This window comes from Leguminivora glycinivorella, chromosome 17 (genome assembly GCF_023078275.1).
Source record: "Leguminivora glycinivorella isolate SPB_JAAS2020 chromosome 17, LegGlyc_1.1, whole genome shotgun sequence".
Lineage (NCBI taxonomy): Eukaryota > Metazoa > Arthropoda > Insecta > Lepidoptera > Tortricidae > Leguminivora > Leguminivora glycinivorella.
In genome coordinates, this window is record NC_062987.1 from 19,042,011 (window position 1) to 19,061,838 (window position 19,828).

Below are 19,828 nucleotides of genomic sequence, written 5' to 3' on the forward strand. Positions count from 1 at the left end.
TATAAAATTATGAAATACCTCCCGCGTAACCATTTTTTTGTTTTTCCTCATTCGTAGATAAATGTGAAAAATTATCTACTTATATTAATAAAAACCATAGTTAAACGATTGTGAAAAGTAAGATATTTTATGCACATAAAAAATACCAAATTATATAAGACTAAAATATCAAAATCAGTAATAATTATATTTTACTAAGCAGTTAAAACATTAATTTGTTCTGAAAATTAAATATGTAGTTCCATAAATCTGTCAGTTGCAATCAATATCTTGATATGAGCATTATGCAGCCCGCGGCGCTTCCCACGTTTAATTCGTAGACCCGGCCCCAAGCATTGAATTTGTAACGTCAATGAATACTGCGACTAAGTATTTAGTTTTAGAGCATTCGTGTTAGTAGTGAAGATTACAGCGATTGTGGATTCATGTCCCACGAGAAGCCCATTTCCAATAGTTTTGGTAAGTAATTATAAAAATTGTAGTTTTGTTAATCATCTTTTAGAGAGCGACGACAGTTATGCCAATAATGGCGTGAACGAGGAAGTGCTTATTTAGCCAACTTTGCTGCTTTAATATGCATAATTTGTAGAAATTAAATACATTCTATCACTTTTTTCGTACATAATTATTACCGTATTTAAAAGCGTTTTATGTCAAAAATGTAAGATTTACGAAGAAAATGGCGCTATCATGTAATTTCTACTAATTTATATCGAATACCTATATCATTCACGCTAGGGTCTTGGTCTAGAGCGCCCTCCTAGCGAATGATACGCTTCGGTAAATTGCTGTCAAAATGCGTTTTTTATTACACTTTAGGCCTGATTACCTTGAATTGAATTGATTGAAGATTATGAGCTGGGGATCCATTTCTGAATTTCGAACGTACAAATTCGCCGTTCGAAAGTCTGTGGAAAACGCCGTAATGCTATTTTTGAAAAAGGACGGCTAGTAATTTTAAAACTAGTGGCAATGTCCACTCGTTTTCGATTCTGTTTGTTAAATCGCTAGTAGTGGAGATATTATTGAACGAATTTCACGAAATCGAATGGCCGAGATTAAAAAATCGGCCCCCTGATAGGGTTTAGTACAGTGAAATCACTTTATGCATATTTATTTGGTACAACACTTAACAAAAAGTTTTTATGCTAGCCTACTGGTTGTCGAAAGAAGATTGTTTCAAGTATTATTTTATGATTTACATATTTATGTCAATGTCAAATTATCTAACAATATTGGCCTAAATTAAATTCAATCCAAGTAAGTAGGTAATATCGCATAGCTTTTGACTAAATTTCGCATTTGATAAAACAAATAAGACCTGTGGATCTGAATTGGTAAGTAGATTTCTTTCTTCTAATCTTGTTAATGATATTGTATATTATAATTCTCATTCGAGCTTAAGTGGGACTGGGCAGGGCACGTTTGTCGTATGCCGGATGACCTGTGGGCTAAAGCGACAACCAATTGGGTCCCACCAAATCGAATCCGGGGTCGCGGCAAGCCTCGATGGCGTTGGCGAGATGACCTTGACGCTTTTGATGAGAACTGGTGGGAAACGGGTCAGGACCGGGATACGTGGAAAGGGAAGAGGGAGGCCTTTGCCCAGCAGTGGGACACTCTAGGCTCATATAAATAATATATAAATAAATATTATAATTCACGGTCGATCTCGGACGGTCTAGAAAAACAACGATGACTCATAGAGAATCAGAACTTGAACTTATAACCTGTTTTAGTAGGAATGAAACACAAACATATTTGGAAAGCTTTTATTGTACAAATATTCAGGTCACTTAACACATACGCACTACAATTACATTTTAAAACTAAAGTTCACAACTTTAAATGCTAACACACTATAAGTATACATATCTACAAAATTCATGCCAAGCCAAGCACTGGGTACGTGGCCAAATGGCACAAACGCTCACGAAAAAACATTGCACTAGTGACATCAAATCACTAACAAAAACATGACGATAGTTAATCTTAGGATGGAATTGTCGACGCCAGACGCCGACAGAAATGCAGTCTGGCTCTGCGGCGCCAATAAGTAAGAGCGATAGAGATACAGCTACGAAACAGATATTATCGTGTGCGTTTACGGATTTGGCTACGCACCCTGTTCAAATCGCGATAACTGCGGGCCGATTTTTGAGTCTCACGCGTTCGAATTCAGAAAATTGGCACTGAAAATAATAGGCAAGTCACCGTTTTCAACCGGTAGTTTAGTTATTATTATTATTATAAATAATGCAGACAAAACACAATGACGTTTTACGTATTACGAAATTATATCTGTATATCTATTGTTAAGTGACAAAGGTGTCGTTTAGATAAGAAAATACGTCCCAGAAAATTGCCTGATCGTGAGTCAGATTTAAATAATTATCACCTAATTAATTTAATACAAACAATGGTGTTGAATGGTAACAAACACCATGAAACCGTGTGAAAGTTATGAAACTAGTTTTTTTATTTAGTAATAAATAATTTTACGAAACGCCATTGGCAAAGTAATAACGTTGCAACTCGTTTTGTCTACAAAATTATTCCAGTAATATTCCGTTCCATTTGAATGTCATTTTGTCGCTAATTTTTGCAGTCGAATTCACAAACATATCCGATCTCCTCCTTCTTAAGAGAGTGCACACACGGGTAACTTTTGGCGGCGACTTTTTTGTCGCTCACATCATCGGTCTATGGGCTAGTATGAAAGTACGCACACGAAGCGACGCAACTTTTCATACAAATACGTAAGTCGTCGAGCAACTTTGTTGCCCGTGGGCGCGAACCCTAAATCTGTGGAGTGTGCGGTCTTCTATTTATACCTGCGTCCGCATGACGTGATAAGACTACGTGTGTTTTTATGATAGTGACTAATTTTATTGACGAATAACGTAATTTATCACGCCATTATATACCCTTAATAACCCATAGATGATAAACAATGATCGTAACTTTTACAGCCATTTCGGTGCAGCATGGTAGAAATAAAGGAATTCATACATGTGTTTATTATCAATTGAGGCTCATTTTATTGTTAATAGTCCTAATTAACTATTCCAGCTGGCTTCGGACATAGGTATACAAAATTCCTTTAACGCGACAATGCTGCACCAAATTAGCTGGAAAAGTTACGATCCCTGATGATAAATATTAACACCAAGTATTAGCATAACGCTGATAAGGCCACGGAGACACATTATACCCTGACGTGTACACCTGTGGCGAGTACACCTGTGGCGAGTACACCTGTGGCGAGTACACAGTGTTGTAGTTGTACGATGGTGGGTTGTGGTAGTAGACCTGCCGCGAATATGCAGGCTGCTCCAGGTGGACTGTGTGTGTGACGGGCACGGAGACTGAGTACACGGTATTGGCGTGGGTGTGGATCTCTGTGGATTCTGGGTACTCGTAGACGGGGAGCTGGAAAGAAAAAAATCGTATAACTATGATAGCCGCCCGTACACTAAAAGTTTGGTGACCATACTTCGAACATGGAGGGTTGCAATTGTTCTAAAATGTTCTTCTTCAAAATAAGCAGTTACCCCACTAGACGCAAAGTATCCTGGTAGACCTTGTTATAATGTATGTTTTGTTGTGAGGTTGTCTGACAGTGTGACGGCTGTGAAGAGTTATTTAATTCTACTTTTAAGTAACGGCCCCAAAATATCTGATGTGAATGTCACCTGGTTGCACACAAAGTTGTTGGTCTTAAAGCTGTCTAGGTACGGGTAAAGTATAACAATGTAGAGTCTCAGCTAGTCGTTACTCTCATCTCATCGCAACCCAACCCAACAAACTGCTTCTGTCATCCTAAAAGGGCCCACAGAATACCACTTTGGTGGACGATAGCAGCCTGGCAATATTTCCCAACTGTTATTTGATTACTACTTGACAGTCTTGACAGGCTGATTTCGTCCAGCAACCTAGTAAATTATTGGCCCCTGAAAAGATTCTCGAGTTGCTTTCTGAAAAAAGTTCCATCTGTCTGCTTGTCTGTATATGCTGAAAGCATCTTGAGTAATCACTGGGACATCAGTTCCAGCTAGAAACCAAAGTCTAGAGCCGCTGGCTCCATGCACAGCGCTTTCAGGCATACGGGATTGAACACGTGGACTACCATTTTAATAATAATATTAAATAAATAAATAATAAAAACTAGTGGCTCTGTGAGCTGTAGACCTTCGCGACATGCTTAGAGAACGCAAAGCTGAAAAATATTAATTGATTGTCACAGTCCAATCACGACAGTGACAGTTTCAAGCGACATAATACTCGTACGCTATATAGGTACTTAACACAAACCCATTTATGGCAATTACTACATTTAACGAAATTATTCAAAAACTGCGGAGCTATCATGCTAGCATTGCTGCCCCCCCTCGTGGATGCTTCGCCTTCCGTCCCACATTTTGTTTTGTGAGCGTATCAACGCTAGTCCGCGAAGTGGACTGTCTATTGCTCTTAAGGGCAACAATTTTTTTTATTATATTACTTTTTACTCTTGAGGGTAACAAAAAACCCAAACCCGACTTGTTTTAAATACTACGTAGAACTTTATTTCTTGCGGGGGCTTCACCCCCTGAGCCCCCCTGTATTTGCTCTTAAGGGTCACAAGAAAACCCTAACCCAACTTATTTTAAATACTACGTTGATCTTTCTTTTATACGGGGGGCTTCGCCCCCCGAACCCGTGTTGCTCTTAACGCTCACAGGAAAACCCTAACCTAGCTTATTTTAAATACTACCTTGATCTTTCTTTTATGCGGGGGCTTCGCCCCCGAAACCCCTTGTTTTGCTCTTAAGGGTTACAACAAAACCCTAACCCAACTTATTTTAAATACTACCTTAATCTTTTTTTATGCAGGGGCGCTTCGCCCCCTGAACCCCCCTTGGCTGCCTATTTTCGCTTTTCAGGGTCACAAGAAAACCCTAACCTTACATAGTTTAAATCCTTAATCGGTATTTCTATTTTGCGGGGGGCTGCGCCCCCGAGCCCCCGATTATTTTCGATCTTAAACTTCGCAAGAAAACCCTAACCTAACTTATTTTCAATACGTACTACGTTGGTGTTTCTTTTTGGCCTTGGGGATTCTTCGCCCCTCTCTACCTAGTTTGGATACTTAATCGGTATTTCTATTTTGCAGGGGGCTGTGCCCCCCGAGCCCCCCCTTTTTTTCCCTCTTAAGGGTCGCAAGAAAACTTTAACCTTACTTAGTTTGGATACTTAGTTGATCTTTCTTTTTTGCGGGGGGCTGCGCCCTTCGAGCCCCCCCCCCCCCTTATCTTTGCTCTTAAGCGTTGTAAAAAAAACCCTAACCTAACTTATATTCAATACGTACTACGTTGGTATTTCTTTTTAGCGGGGGCTTCGCCCCCCGAGCCCCCCTTGTAGGTTCTTCGCCCCTCGCCGTCTATTTTGTTTTTCTTATCAATTTTGGATTTGTAAGCGTGTCGACGCTAGCCCGCGAAGTGGGCTGCCTATTTTCGCTTTTTAGGGTCACAAGAAAACCCTAACCTTACCTACTTAGTTTGAATACTTAATCGGTATTTCTATTTTGCGGGGGCTGTGCCCCCCGAGCCTCCCCTTATTTTCCCTCTTAAGGGTCGCAAGAAAACTTTAACCTTACTAAGTTTGGATACTTAGTTGTTCTTTCTTTTTTGCGGGGGGCTGCGCCCCCCGAGCCCCCCCCTTATCTTTGCTCTTAAGCGTTGTCAAAAAAAACCCTAACCTTACTAAGTTTTGATACTTAGTTGTCCTTTCTTTTCTGCGGGGGGCTGCGCCCCCCGAGCCCCCCTTATCTTTGCTCTTAAGCGTTGTAAAAAAACCCTAACCTAACTTATTTTCAATACGTACTACGTTGGTATTTCTTTTATGCGGGGGGCTTCGCCCCCCGAGCCCCCCTTGGGGTTTCTTCACCCCTCTCTACTTAGTTTGGATACTCAATCGGTATTTCTATTTTGCGGGGGGCTGTGCCCCCCGAGCCTCCCCTTATTTTTCCTCTTAAGGGTCGCAAGAAAACTTTAACCTTACTAAGTTTGGATACTTAGTTGTTCTTTCTTCTTTGCGGGGGGCTGCGCCCCCCGAGCCCCCCCCCTTATCTTTGCTCTTAAGCGTTGTCAAAAAAAACCCTAAACTTACTAAGTTTGGATACTTAGTTGTTCTTTCTTTTATGCGGGGGGCTGCGCCCCCCGAGCCCCCGCCCCTTATCTTTGCTCTTAACAGTTGTAAAAAACCCTAACCTAACTTATTTTCAATACGTACTACGTTGGTATTTCTTTTATGCGGGGGCTTCGCCCCCCAAGCCCCCTTGCTTCGCCCCTCTCTACTTAGTTTGGATACTCAATCGGTATTTTTATTTTGCGGGGGCTGTAAAATTTAACCTCACTTAGTTTGGATACTTAGTTGATCTTTCGTTTTTGCGGGGGCTGCGCCCCCGAGCCCCCCCCCCTTATCTTTGCTCTTAAGCGTTGTCAAAAAAAACCCTAACTTTGCTCTTAATCGTTGCTCTTAAGCGTTGTCAAAAAAAACCTAACTTATTTTCAATACGTACTAAGTTTTGATTCTTCACCCCTCTACTTAGTTTGTCCTTATTTTTATTTTGCTTTTTAATCTCACTTAGCTTAGTTGATCTTTCCCTGCGCCCCCCCCCCCCCCTTAGTTGTCCTTATCTTTGCTCTTAAGCGTTGTAAAAAAACCCTAACCTTACTAAGTTCGGATACTTAGTTGTTCTTTCTTTTATGCGGGGGCTGCGCCCCCGAGCCCCCGCCCCTTATCTTTGCTCTTAAGCGTTGTAAAAAACCCTAACCTAACTTATTTTCAATACGTACCACGTTGGTATTTCTTTTTGGCGGGGGCTTCGCCCCCGAGCCCCCCTTGGGGGTTCTTCGCCCATCTTTACTTAGTTTGGATACTTAATCGGTATTTTTATTTTGCGGGGGCCGTGCCCCCGAGCCCCCCCTGATTTTCCCTCTTAAGGGTCGCAAGAAAACTTTAACCTTACTTAGTTTGGATACTTAGTTGATCTTTCTTTTTGCGGGGGGCTGCGCCCTTCGAGCCCCCCCCCCCTTATCTTTGCTCTTAAGCGTTGTAAAAAAAACCCTAACCTAACTTATATTCATTACGTACTACGTTGGTATTTCTTTTTAGCGGGGGGCTTCGCCCCCCGAGCCCTCCTTGTAGGTTCTTCGCCCCTCGCCGTCTATTTTGTTTTTCTTATCAATTTTGGATTTGTAAGCGTGTCGACGCTAGCCCGCGAAGTGGGCTGCCTATTTTCGCTTTTTAGGGTCACAAGAAAACCCTAACCTTACTTAGTTTGGATACTTAATCGGTATTTCTATTTTCTTATCAATTTTGGATTTGTAAGCGTGTCGACGCTAGCCCGCGAAGTGGGCTGCCTATTTTCGCTTTTTCGGGTCACAAGAAAACCCTAACCTTACTTAGTTTGGATACTTAATCGGTATTTCTATTTTGCAAGTTTGGATACTTAGTTGTTCTTTCTTTTATGCGGGGGCTGCGCCCCCGAGCCCCCCCCCTTATCTTTGCTCTTAACAGTTGTAAAAAACCCTAACCTAACTTATTTTCAATACGTACTACGTTGGTATTTCTTTTATGCGGGGGGCTTCGCCCCCCGAGCCCCCCTTGGGGATTCTTCGCCCCTCTCTACTTAGTTTGGATACTCAAGCGGTATTTTTATTTTGCGGGGGGCTGTAAAATTTAACCTCACTTAGTTTGGATACTTAGTTGATCTTTCGTTTTTGCGGGGGGCTGCGCCCCCCGAGCCCCCCCCCTTATCTTTGCTCTTAAGCGTTGTAAAAAAACCCTAACCTAACTTATTTTCAATACGTACCACGTTGGTATTTCTTTTTGGCGGGGGGCTTCGCTCACCGAGCCCCCCTTGTGGGTTCTTCGCCCCTCGTCGGCCATTTTGTTTTTCTTATCAATTTAGGATTTATAAGCGTGTCGACGCTAGCCCGCGAAGTGGGTTTCCTATTTTCGCTTTAAAGGATAACAAGAAAACCCTAACCCAAATATTTTAAATACTACGATGCATCGCCAACTCACTAATTTAATCTACTTGAAAGTTGGCAGCGCATAACACTTAAATTCGCACCGCTTAGTATAAACCACGGTGGTGTAGTGTCATTCATGGTACGTTTTTGCCCTCACGCTAGTAATATTTCTAGGTTCGATTCCCGGCAAATGCAAAACTTTTTGTATTTTTATTTTTATTATTTTTCTTCTTGTTGCCATCAGCTATCATAATTATGTTACGAAGTTTCACTTATGCCGCGCGGAGGAACTCCACGCACAATTTTTTAATGTTTGCGTCCGTTTTCTTTAGTCAAACACAATTTTGTTGATTTTTCCGAGGTAAGTTTTTATCTTCTGTTTAACGCCATCTGTGAGAATATTGTGGCGTGACGTTGTAGGAGAGGCATCGTAATTATTTCAGCTCATCTTTTCTATATCAAATTGGTTAGTACTTATTCTTGCCACCTTCGGCGCTACATTTATTTATAAAGAATAAGTTTTTTTGTGTACTTCAAAATTATTAAACACTGGATCATAAAAAAATAATATAAATATTCTCGTTACATAATTAAATTTTACGAGAATCGGTTGAATAGAGGAAAATATACGGACATTAAAATGCAAATTTCGATCTAAAAGCAAACAGGATTTTACTTTCTACTGAAAAAAAAATGATTGTATGTGTATAAAATGTATATATCGCTTAGTTGGTTAAAATATAATTATTAATATAAAATTCAAATGCAAAAAAAGTACAAAAAATATGGCACCTGGAGGATTCGAACGCAGAACTTGGTGATTAGAAATTTGAAAAAAAAAGCACCGTGACTTACCACTGAGCCACCCTAACACATACGTAGCTTGGCGAAATTAAAATGCTTATACTCATGCAAAATTACATATTTTTACATCTACCGTCTAAACCTGTGTTCTAAAACGTCAGATTTTTTTGCCAAGCACTCTATATACATGCATCTAAAAGACAAGACTTTTAAGATATCGATACGGCTAAAAGTTAAGGCGTGAGGCCCCATGACTTTGTCATTTTTAATAATTTCCAAAATCTGGGACGACAAAAAAATTTTATTGAGTCATAGAATCTGGTCACAAAATTTCACGCGTATCGGTTGGGAAATACGAGCTGTAGAGCGAGACATCCGGACATACAAAAGCAAATTGCTTGAGTTAAAACGTAGCCCTTGCTTCGCTGCGGTCAATAAATATTATAGGACATTTTTACACAGATTGACTGAGGCCCACGGTAAGCTCAAGAAGGCTTGTGTTGTGGGTACTCAGACAACGATATATATAATATATAAATACTTAAATACATAGAAAACATCCATGACTCAGGAACAAATATCTGTGCTCATCACACAAATAAATTTGGATGGCCTGACCACTGTGTGCGGGACTGGGTACCCCTATGTCTATATAAGCTGGAAGCCTTGTGAGTAATCACCAGGACAGCAGCTAGAAACCAGCGTCTAAAGCCAGCAGCATACACAACGCGTGCAGGCACACTAGATTGATCGCGTGGAGTGGGGCGTGCACGTGCAGTACCGTGTGTGATGGCCTGACCACTGTGTGCACGGAGACGGGGTAGGCCTGCGGTGTGTGACCAGCTCCGCTTGTCCCGGACCGCTGATGAGGTGGCCAGCGTGGCGTAGGTCAGGACTAGGATCTGGAAGAGCAATAAAAAGTGTTAGGTAATGCATATAAGTAAAGCCTGTCAAGCTATTCCTTGGCATTGTCAAGAGGGCGCTGTAAATATCATGTATGTGGTGAAAATTCAATATACTATTAAAAAGTATTTATCTTGAAATTCCGCAACTTGGCGCATAATCATATAGGTACTTCTGACCTGGTCAGCTTTACAAAGTTGTACAATCAGTGTCGATGTCTCCATCTCCACTAGCATAGAATAACGCGTGGAGACAAACAAGAATATTTATAATATAAAACATTTTATAATTATTACAGTTTTTATTTTCAATAAAGTAAAAATATTCAAACAAAGGAACAACATATTTGATCATATGTAAAATACCATTGGATCGGAGAATAGCCATTCAAATAAATCACTAACATCTTAGTCATAAGTAGGTATGACATTTTACTTAAAGGTTACTTAGTGCAAGAAAATGCTTATGTAAGTTTACTTAAAAAAAGGCTTGCTGAACAAAAAACGAGAAATGTTGACTCCAAACGTATATCTTTTTGTAATAAGCTTAATGAAAATAAAATAAAATAAAAAGTGAGGTATAAAGCTACTGAACATTAAACAAAGTAGAGTTTGTTACATACAAGCGCCTGTGAAAAAAGTATGAAAACCTAAACATAATATATGTTTTGCAACTTTAACCGTTATTAACTATATTATTAAGTTCCTATTTTTGTTATAAATTGAATATTACCAAATATTTCTAGATTAAGTCAAAAGAGTTTCTAGAGTAAGTAAAAAAATCAAAATACCTACTTAAAAGTTATTTTTAAAAGTCGCTGAGCAAATGTTGGTCGTTTTAACGTCTCTTATACATTACATCCTAAGTTTTTCTTGCTGATGTACTGGACACATTATATTAAAATAGTATATTACGATACAAGTGTGAAAAAAAGGAAGTTCGAAGCGAGTGTCGATAAATTAAAACACGACCGAGGGGAGTGTTTTAAATCGACACGAGTTACGACATTTTCAGTAGGTAAGCACAGATGGCCATCCGAAGTTTCGACCTGACATATGATGAACCACTTCTCGCACCAGTGCGTAAAAAAACACCATCTGTACTGAAAATCATCACTTCATCACTATCATCACTACTCACTACATAGTATAAAACAAAGTCGCTTTCTCTGTCCCTATGTCCCTATGTATGCTTAAATCTTTAAAACTATGCAACGGATTTTAATGCGGTTTTTTTTAATAGATAGAGTGATTCTAGAGGAAGGTTTACATGTAGGTATAGTACTCGTGCGAAGCCGGGGCGGGTCGCTAGTATTTTATAAAATCTAGTATACTTAACCTAAAATGCCTAAAAATAATAAATGAGCAACTAACTTACCACAGCCTTCATATTGCACTCTCTTTCGTCCAGGCGTCTTTATTCTTCCGAAATTCACTATCCACTAGAGACAACCTTGTGCAAGACCGTTTTATATAAAAATGCGAGTCTCCGCATCGAAAACACCGAAACAAACAACGAAACAGGATCTTGGATCACAATAAAAGAAATACTTTACATTTATGCTGATTCACTGCAGATTGGTGGCTGTCTATCTTATACTATTAAACGAGCAATTTTGTATATTTATTTATTTATTTATTTATTTATTTATTTATTTATTTATATATACCGACGATTTAAACCGCTCTAACGAAAATATGTTTTGCTCGATCTAGCGTGTATCAAAACAATTTTCGAGTTTTCTTGAGTTTTTCTTTCGCATTTGTAAACTTTGGTCCTTAATTTCGCATTTCCGGAGCTCAGTCGCACGAGGTCTCTAATGTACGCAGATTTTGTCAGGGTTTCGAAAAAATTGTTTTTGTTTTTTGTCTTTTTTTTTGTTTTTGTATTTATAAGGACGTGATATATTAAAATAGAACCAGCGAAGTCGGTCGCCCAGATATTGAGATTTAAAATACGGATTTTAACAAAAATATAGCAAGATCAACAATTCTAAATTTCATTTGGATCAAAAAAAATGTCCTAGTCCGTGCTGAACAAAAAATTTCTCAAAATGTCCTAGGTAACAAAAAAGGAAGGTTTCATACAAACTACATAGGACATTTTGGGAAACCTAGTGGATCTTGCTCAGCATCATGGACTCTGTACAAATTTTCGGGAATAGGCTACTAGACTCGTATCGAATTTAGCACATCAAGTTATTGTTTTCTGTAGTATTTGACTTAAGATATCAATATTTATAGCTTGCGGGCATTAAAAGTGCGTGATGACTGCGTATTTTTAATTAAATATGTGTGTATGTTTTTAACACGCTTTTATTAGGTCGTCGTGTATGTAACTATGTATGTAATGGAATCTAAGGAAGCTAATTTAACCATCTTCCAGGAGTCGTAGCGTAATGAAAATTGGCAGCTATATGTAGTTCCGATGACAATACAATAATATAGTACTGTTGAGCTGATCTGATGATGGAGTCGGAAGATATGAACTGGAACTACATGATGGAACATCGTATCATAGCCGTTTTTGGGTTTCTTAGAAAAGTCTTGTAATGAACTTTGACTACAATTAGGTTTCAAGGTCTGATGATGAAGCCGAAAGATATGAACTGGAACTACATGATGGAACATCGTATCATAGCTGTTTTTGGGTTTCTATGAACTGGAACTACATGATGGAACATCGTATCATAGCTGTTTTTGGGCTTCTTAGAAAAGTCTTGTAATGAACTTTGACTACGATTAGGTTTCAAGGTCTGATGATGGAGCCGGAAGATATGAACTGGAACTACATGATGGAACATCGTATCATAGCTGTTTTTGGGCTTCTTAGAAAAGTCTTGTAATGAACTTTGACTACGTTTAGGTTTCAAGGTCTGATGATGGAGCCGGAAGATATGAACTGGAACTACATGATGGAACATCGTATCATAGCTGTTTTTGGGCTTCTTAGAAAAGTCTTGTAATAAACTATGACTACGATTAGGTTTCAAGGCCTGATGATGGTGCCGGAAGATAAGAACAGAAAAAGGGGGGGGGGGGGGGGGGCTCGAGGGGGAAGCATGAAAGAAAGATCAACGTAGTATTTAAAATAAGTTGGGTTAGCGTTTTCTTGTGACCTTTCAGAGCAAACAAAGGGGGGCTCGGGGGGCAAAGCCCCCCGCATAAAAGAAAGATAAACGTATTTAAAATAAGTTGGGTTAGGGTTTTCTTGTTACCCTTAATAGTAACGAAAAGGGGGGCTCGGGGGGCGAATCCCCCCGCATAAAAGAAAGATTAACGTAGTATTTAAAATAAGTTGGGTTAGCGTTTTCTTGTGACCTTTCAGAGCAAACAAAGGGGGGCTCGGGGGGCGAAGCCCCCCGCATAAAACAAAGATCAACGTTGTATTTAAAATAAGTTGGGTTAAGGTTTTCTTGTGATCTTTAAGAGTAAAGAAAAGAAGGGCTCGGGGGGCGAAGCCCCCCGCATAAAAGAAAGATCAACGTAGTATTTAGAATAAGTTGGGTTAGCGTTTTCTTGTGACCTTTAAGAGCAAACAAAGGGGGGCTCGGGGGGCGAAGCCCCCGCATAAAAGAAAGATCAACGTTGTATTTAAAATAAGTTGGGTTAAGGTTTTCTTGTGACCTTTAAGAGTAAAGAAAAGGGGGGCTCGGGGGGCGAAGCCCCCGCATAAAAGAAAGATCAACGTAGTATTTAGAATAAGTTGGGTTAGCGTTTTCTTGTGACCTTTAAGAGCAAACAAAGGGGGCTCGGGGGCAAAGCCCCCGCATAAAAGAAAGATCAACGTTGTATTTAAAATAAGTTGGGTTAAGGTTTTCTTGTGATCCTTAAGAGTAAAGAAAAGGGGGGCTCGGGGGGCGAAGCCCCCGCATGAAAGAAAGATTAACGTAGTATTTAGAATAAGTTGGGTTAGCGTTTTCTTGTGACTTTTAAGAGCAAACAAAGGGGGGCTCGGGGGGCGAAGCCCCCCGCATGAAAGAAAGATTAACGTAGTATTTAATATAAGTTGGGTTAGCGTTTTCTTGTGACCTTTAAGAGCAAACGAAGGGGGGCTCGGGGGGCGAAGCCCCCCGCATAAAAGAAAGATCAACGTAGTATTTAAAATAAGTTGGGTTAGCGTTTTCTTGTGACCTTTAAGAGCAAACAAAGGGGGCTCGGGGGCGAAGCCCCCGCATAAAAGAAAGATCAACGTTGTATTTAAAATAAGTTGGGTTAGCGTTTTCTTGTGACCATTAAGAGCAAACAAAAGGGGGCTCGGGGGCGAAGCCCCCCGCATGAAAGAAAGATCAACGTTGTATTTAAAATAAGTTGGTTTAGGGTTTTCTTGTGACCCTTAAGAGTAACGAAAAGGGGGCTCGGGGGCGAAGCCCCCCGCATAAAAGAAAGATCAACGTAGTATTTAAAATAAGTTGGGTTAGGGTTTTCTTGTGACCCTTAAGAGTAACGAAAAGGGGGGCTCGGGGGGCGAAGCCCCCCCCCGCATAAAAGAAAGATTAACGTAGTATTTAAAATAAGTTGGGTTAGCGTTTTCTTGTGACCTTTATGAGCAAACAAAGGGGGGCTCGGGGGTCGAAGCCCCCGCATAAAAGAATGATCAACGTTGTATTTAAAATAAGTTGGGTAATGGTTTTCCTGTGACCCTTAAGAGCAAATAAAGGGGGGCTCGGCAAAAAAGAAATACTTAAATTTTGTTTGAATTAGTTGAAATGTGACAATATTTTCTAATCGAGTCAAACAAAATCCCACTAGCTGAGAGCTTCAAAACAATGTATGGCGAAAGTATGTCTCTCTAATGTCTTCAAAAAGTCCGCGATGGCACATTCTATATTGTCTATCTTTTACGGATAACTTACTAGGTATATAAACATTTCTATGATAATACCGTAATAAGAAGGTAGCTGTTAGTTATTATTAAGTATCAATTAGCAATAAGTACACGTTAAGCCACAAATGGCATGTAAAATCCGCCTACTTGAAATAAATTTATGTATAAATGTTAAAAGTATTTCATTATTAATGACTAAAAAGTTTAAAATAAATTAATAGTTTAAAAAACACTATAAAACACGCTTTTATAAATGCACGTAAAAGCCAAAAATAAATTATGGATCGTTCAAGTTGTCTCTATTTGTGAGCTGAAGTTTAAAAACTATGTGCTTTTAATTATAATATTTGATTGTAAAAGCGTGGGGCGCTGGAACAGGAAAGACTTTCTTGTAAACAAATACTAATCCGAACTTCCTGGCGAATGAAGTTGCATAAGAACATAACGTTTACATATGCCGCCGGGTTACCAAAGAGAACCAAAGATATCTCGTCCACGAACAAGAACTCTGCATCCTGTCACTGTAGACACTTTCCCCTTTTGTACTTTGATTACCAGAAAAAAGCGGCGTTCTAAGTGTCGGTGACTGTCGACTCTCCTCGCTACTAGCGCATATTTTGTCTGAGTTCGACAAACTGGTACCTACTTTGAACACTGACTTTTAATTGATTTGACTGTTTAATGTAGAACCTACTAGTCATAGCAACTCCAGTTAGCGCGTCAATCTGTGTAACCTCCTTCCCGTAACATAGCATAATTTGATTTATCAGCAAGTTATACAAAAAGTCTTTCCTGTTCCAGCGCCCCACGCTTTTACAATCAAATATTATAATTAAAAGCACATAGTTTTTAAACTTCAGCTCACAAATAGAGACAACTTGAACGATCCATAATTTATTTTTGGCTTTTACGTGCATTTATAAAAGCGTGTTTTATAGTGTTTTTTAAACTATTAATTTATTTTTAAATTATGGACTCCGAAAACGGTGTTGGCCAATGGAGTGACGTCACATAATTCAGATCAACTATGGAAATTAGAGGTAGTAATCTGATCTCCATAGAAGCAACCTCTATTGTATTAAAATTCATAGTCGTTGACGGGTGTGACAATGTGAAATATTTTTTCTAAATATACTGACGTCATGTCATAGATATTCTATAGATTAATATGGCTGATGTTGTTTTTGCCTGATCACAGTGATCACGTAAAAGTAAACTTTAAATAATTTTTTTGCGGGTTTTTAAGTCGTAGTAAAATAATTATGGTACTATTTTTTTTGGTTTAATTAGACAGTAATTAATAATATAAGACATACTTTGAAAAAGGGTCAAGTAGCCTATTGCTCGTATAATTAACTATAACGATGATGATGATAGATTTTCTATTTACTCATACAATTAATTGCTCCGCCAGACTGATAGATAACGAAGCCCCATCGAATTAATGATGTGTACCTAAGGTTCAGGTATTTCAGGATTACCAAAATTGTGTACCCCCGTGTGATGATTGGTTGACAATTTTACCATCCCTTTTCACCAACCACTGAAATTTGAACTTTGTTTTGCCTACCTGTACCTAATGTACCAAAATTATTGAAAGATAAGATAATATAAGTTCTGTTATTTATTCATGTTTGGGATCATTTCGTCTTAGTTAAAAAGAAATTTCTGAATTTTCTGAGAATTATTTACCTATTACATTTTGTGATACAAAAATAGCAAAATTTAAAAATAGGTTGACATTTGGTGTTTATTAATGTGCTAGTTACCATATCCTGCCCAGTCTATTCCTATGTTTTTTTCTACCAACGGTTCGCATAGCGACCCCACCCTGTCATATTCACCTCTATAAGTAGGTAATTAAGATCGCACAATAAACAAACTAATCCTGATACTGATAAATGATGGCATTTAGGCCGGGAGCGGCTATGTGAATAATAACATTAATAATCTCGGTCACTTGAAAGTAAATTTCAAAACATTTGGTATAAATTGGTTTATTCCCAAAGTTGGGATGAATATAATAAAGTTTTCTGGGTATGAGTAGATACACAGTCTTTGTAGTCGTAGTAAAAGTAGCATAATTTGTAGTTTACTACCTATATATACTTATTGTGGACAATGTCCATTTATTCAAAGACATATATAACTCCGTATAGACAGATAAAGTCTAAGAAAAACGAAAACGTACCTCAGTACCATAGAGAAAAAGGTACGGTGGCCTAGATGGCATTACACCTTTGGGGTACGCTCAGCTAGATGGCGCTAATATTAATATTTGACGTTTTAAAACATATCAAGCTAAGAATATGGGCCAAATTGTCAAAACTGAGGTTCAAAAGTTTTAAGCCTGTGTCAAGAGATGGCACTCTATGCACTGTGATTACACATTTTACTTCGACAGTAACTCTCTATAATACTCGATCCTCTTTGCTTTATTTTGTAAAGCGTACCTATATTATATCAATGTATTCATCTAATTGTCGCAAAAGAACATCTATTCGTTTACATAATTATGTATATCTACAATAAGCTAATAATTAATTTAGAGTTATTTTTAAGTTTGAAAGACAAAAAAATTACCACACCTGTAATAAAATTATTCTACTAGAAAAAGATGCGGAAATACAAGAAGTACCGCTAGTACTTCTTGTATTTCCGCATCTTTTCGGTCATTACGGTTTTAGATCTGTATAATTTATAACTGTGATGATGTCCCACTTTTATTCACTAGTGACGCAAATTCCAAGTTCAAGATTTAAAAAAATGGGTATTTTTGTTATGGCTCGACACACAAGTCTAGAACCTAGTATAAGTAACAGTAATATTATAAGGTCGTTGTTACAAAAATTAACAAGGGCATATCGTATTTGTAAAATAATGTTAAATATACCTAGATTCGGTTTTGGTACAGTCACCTGCAATAACATGTTATTCTTATGTGACACACTCTTATGGGCATTTTCGCGAAAAAAAAAAAAAAAACTTTTTTATAAAATAGGTAAATTTAATGTGTTTCCTACTCAGAATCACGAACCCTTACGGTCCTACTAGGTAAAAAAAGAGTCCCAAATTTAATTTCTCCATTTTGTTACCATTTTTAACACGCTTTGTACAGCGGTTACAAAGTGGAAAGTATGCAAAAAAAAAAAATTGGGACCGTTTTTTTGTCTGTCGTTTTTTGTCCTAGATGGAAAGGGCTCGTGATTCTGAGTAGGAAAAACATAAAATTTACCTACCTTAGAAAAAATATTTTTAGTGATTGTTCTCGCGAAAGTGTCAGATATTTTTGCAGCCTTCGTTGTGTACCATATTATTGCTGGTGACTGTAACACAACTAAACACAAGCTAGGGGCGTCCTATCTTCTTCTTCTCCGAATTACAAGGAAAAACACGAAATAAAATTAAAAGAATTATACCACTCCGAGCCCGCGCTAACATTCTACTAATGCAAAGTCCTGAATGTCCTTGCGTCACAGACCATAAAAAACCATCTGTTTATATCAATTCCAAAATTAGATCAATGTTTATTAAATCGCGGATCTTTCCGCGGTTGACTGACCGAATCATTTAGCGGCTGTTTTCTATACGTAACGGGACACCGTTAACGTAAAAGCTATTAAAGTTGTTTTTGTAAGTGATAATCTCTTATCTCTCATCAGCGAGAACTTATTTTAATACTTCATTGTCAAAGTCATCGATAATGCATGGTAAACCGGTTCCTTATTTCTAAACTTAATTTGACCTTGGTGTTTAGGATTTACCATTTTTTGGAGACTTATCTGTATGTACCCAAAGGTTGTCTGGAAGAGATCGCTCTTAAACGTTAAGACCGCCTGTTGCTACCTCTGATCAATTGTTAACCCCGACGCAAAAACGACGGGGTGTTATAAGTTTGACGTGTCTGTCTGTCTGTCTGTTTGTCTGTTTGTCTGTCTGTGTTCGTGTCTGTCTGTGGCATCGTAACTCCCGAACGGATGAATCGATTTAGATTTAGTTTGTTTTGTCTTGAAAGCTGAGTTAGTCGGGAGTGTGGGTTGGTGTTTTTTCAAAATTTTAATTTTGTGGTTAGGTTATTTTGTTCTTGTGTATTATTTGTAAACTATGTGAGTTGTTCAAAAAAGAGTAATGTATTGTATTGTACTTATATTAGTAAGAATCTGGAACATTCCTTTGCTAATCTGTGAATAGATAACGGTCGGAATGCAGCAAGGAAATGTTCTAGATTTTGATTAACATGGATTTCCGCAAAGTAACAAGTACCTAACGCTTGATTCCATCAAATACTATACGAGTTCTTTTACCAGATCTACAGTCCGGTCTGGCAGAAAGCATGAAACTTGGCATGTATATAGCTTACAGGGTTATAAGAAAAAAATTGAAGTAGAAACACGCCGAGGTGTCAATGTTTCCCCTATTTCCCCCCACTTTTGTATCCCTGATTTCAGTTTTTTAATATTTCCAAGAAAACCGTGAAAGCTACCATCACGATGTCTAGGAGAAGTATATTCTCCATAATATTCTTTACAATATTCTCTTTGGAAGTATATAGCTAGAACTTATAATTTTCAAACTATGCTCATTTTCCCCTAACAATATTTCTGTTTGATGACCTGTACGATAAGTAAGACTAGCGACTTTGCTCTTTTACCTGTGGCGATGTTGCTTGACAAAATTGTTCCTTGGGTCAAACTGATCCGATTTAGCTCAATAGTCATGAAATCGCACGTCACTACCCCCCACAAAGACAAGGGGATAGGGCCAGTTTCCTCGTTGAAATCTAGGCATTACTTCTTCTTGCTCTTAGCGACTAGGGCAAGTCGTATATCATTTTCGTGTAATATAGGGACGAGTTAACCATTTCTGAAAAAATCGTTGCACCTTTTCAAACAAAAAAAAAAACATTCAGTCGAATTGAGAACCTCCTCCTTTTTTGAAGTCGGTTAAAAATAACGATTTTACAGGGATAAAATGTCACTGTGCCTCCTCATTAACCCGTATGCCATAGTCAACTTCTACGATTACCTGACATGACACCATCATCCTCCTTGCGTTATCCCGGCATTTGCCACGGCTCATGGGACCCTGGGGTCCGCTTTGACAACTAATCCCAAGATTTGGCGTAGGCACAATTTTTTACGAAAGCGACTGCCATCTGACCTTCCAACCCGAAGGGTAACTAGGCCTTATTGGAATTAGTCCGGTTTCCTCACGATGTTTTCCTTCACCGAAAAGCGACTGGCAAATATCAAATGACATTTCGCACATAAGTT

General features: G+C 38.6%; 1 protein-coding gene across 2 annotated transcripts; it reads right to left on the reverse strand.

Moving 5' to 3' along the window:
* Nucleotides 1-2,466: 2,466 nt before the first annotated feature.
* LOC125235533 lies at nucleotides 2,467-11,216 on the reverse strand. Of its 2 annotated transcripts, XM_048142120.1 has the most exons (4): nucleotides 11,106-11,216; nucleotides 9,506-9,727; nucleotides 3,274-3,432; nucleotides 2,467-3,243 (listed from the first exon to the last, which is right to left on the reverse strand). In XM_048142120.1, the coding sequence occupies exons 1-4, from the start codon at nucleotides 11,115-11,117 to the stop codon at nucleotides 3,163-3,165; spliced, it is 474 nt and encodes a 157-aa protein (XP_047998077.1). In that variant the 5' UTR covers nucleotides 11,118-11,216; the 3' UTR covers nucleotides 2,467-3,162. The 2 variants fall into 2 exon arrangements, with proteins under 2 accessions (XP_047998077.1, XP_047998076.1); XM_048142119.1 differs by having other exon boundaries at nucleotides 2,467-3,432.
* Nucleotides 11,217-19,828: the final 8,612 nt, after the last annotated feature.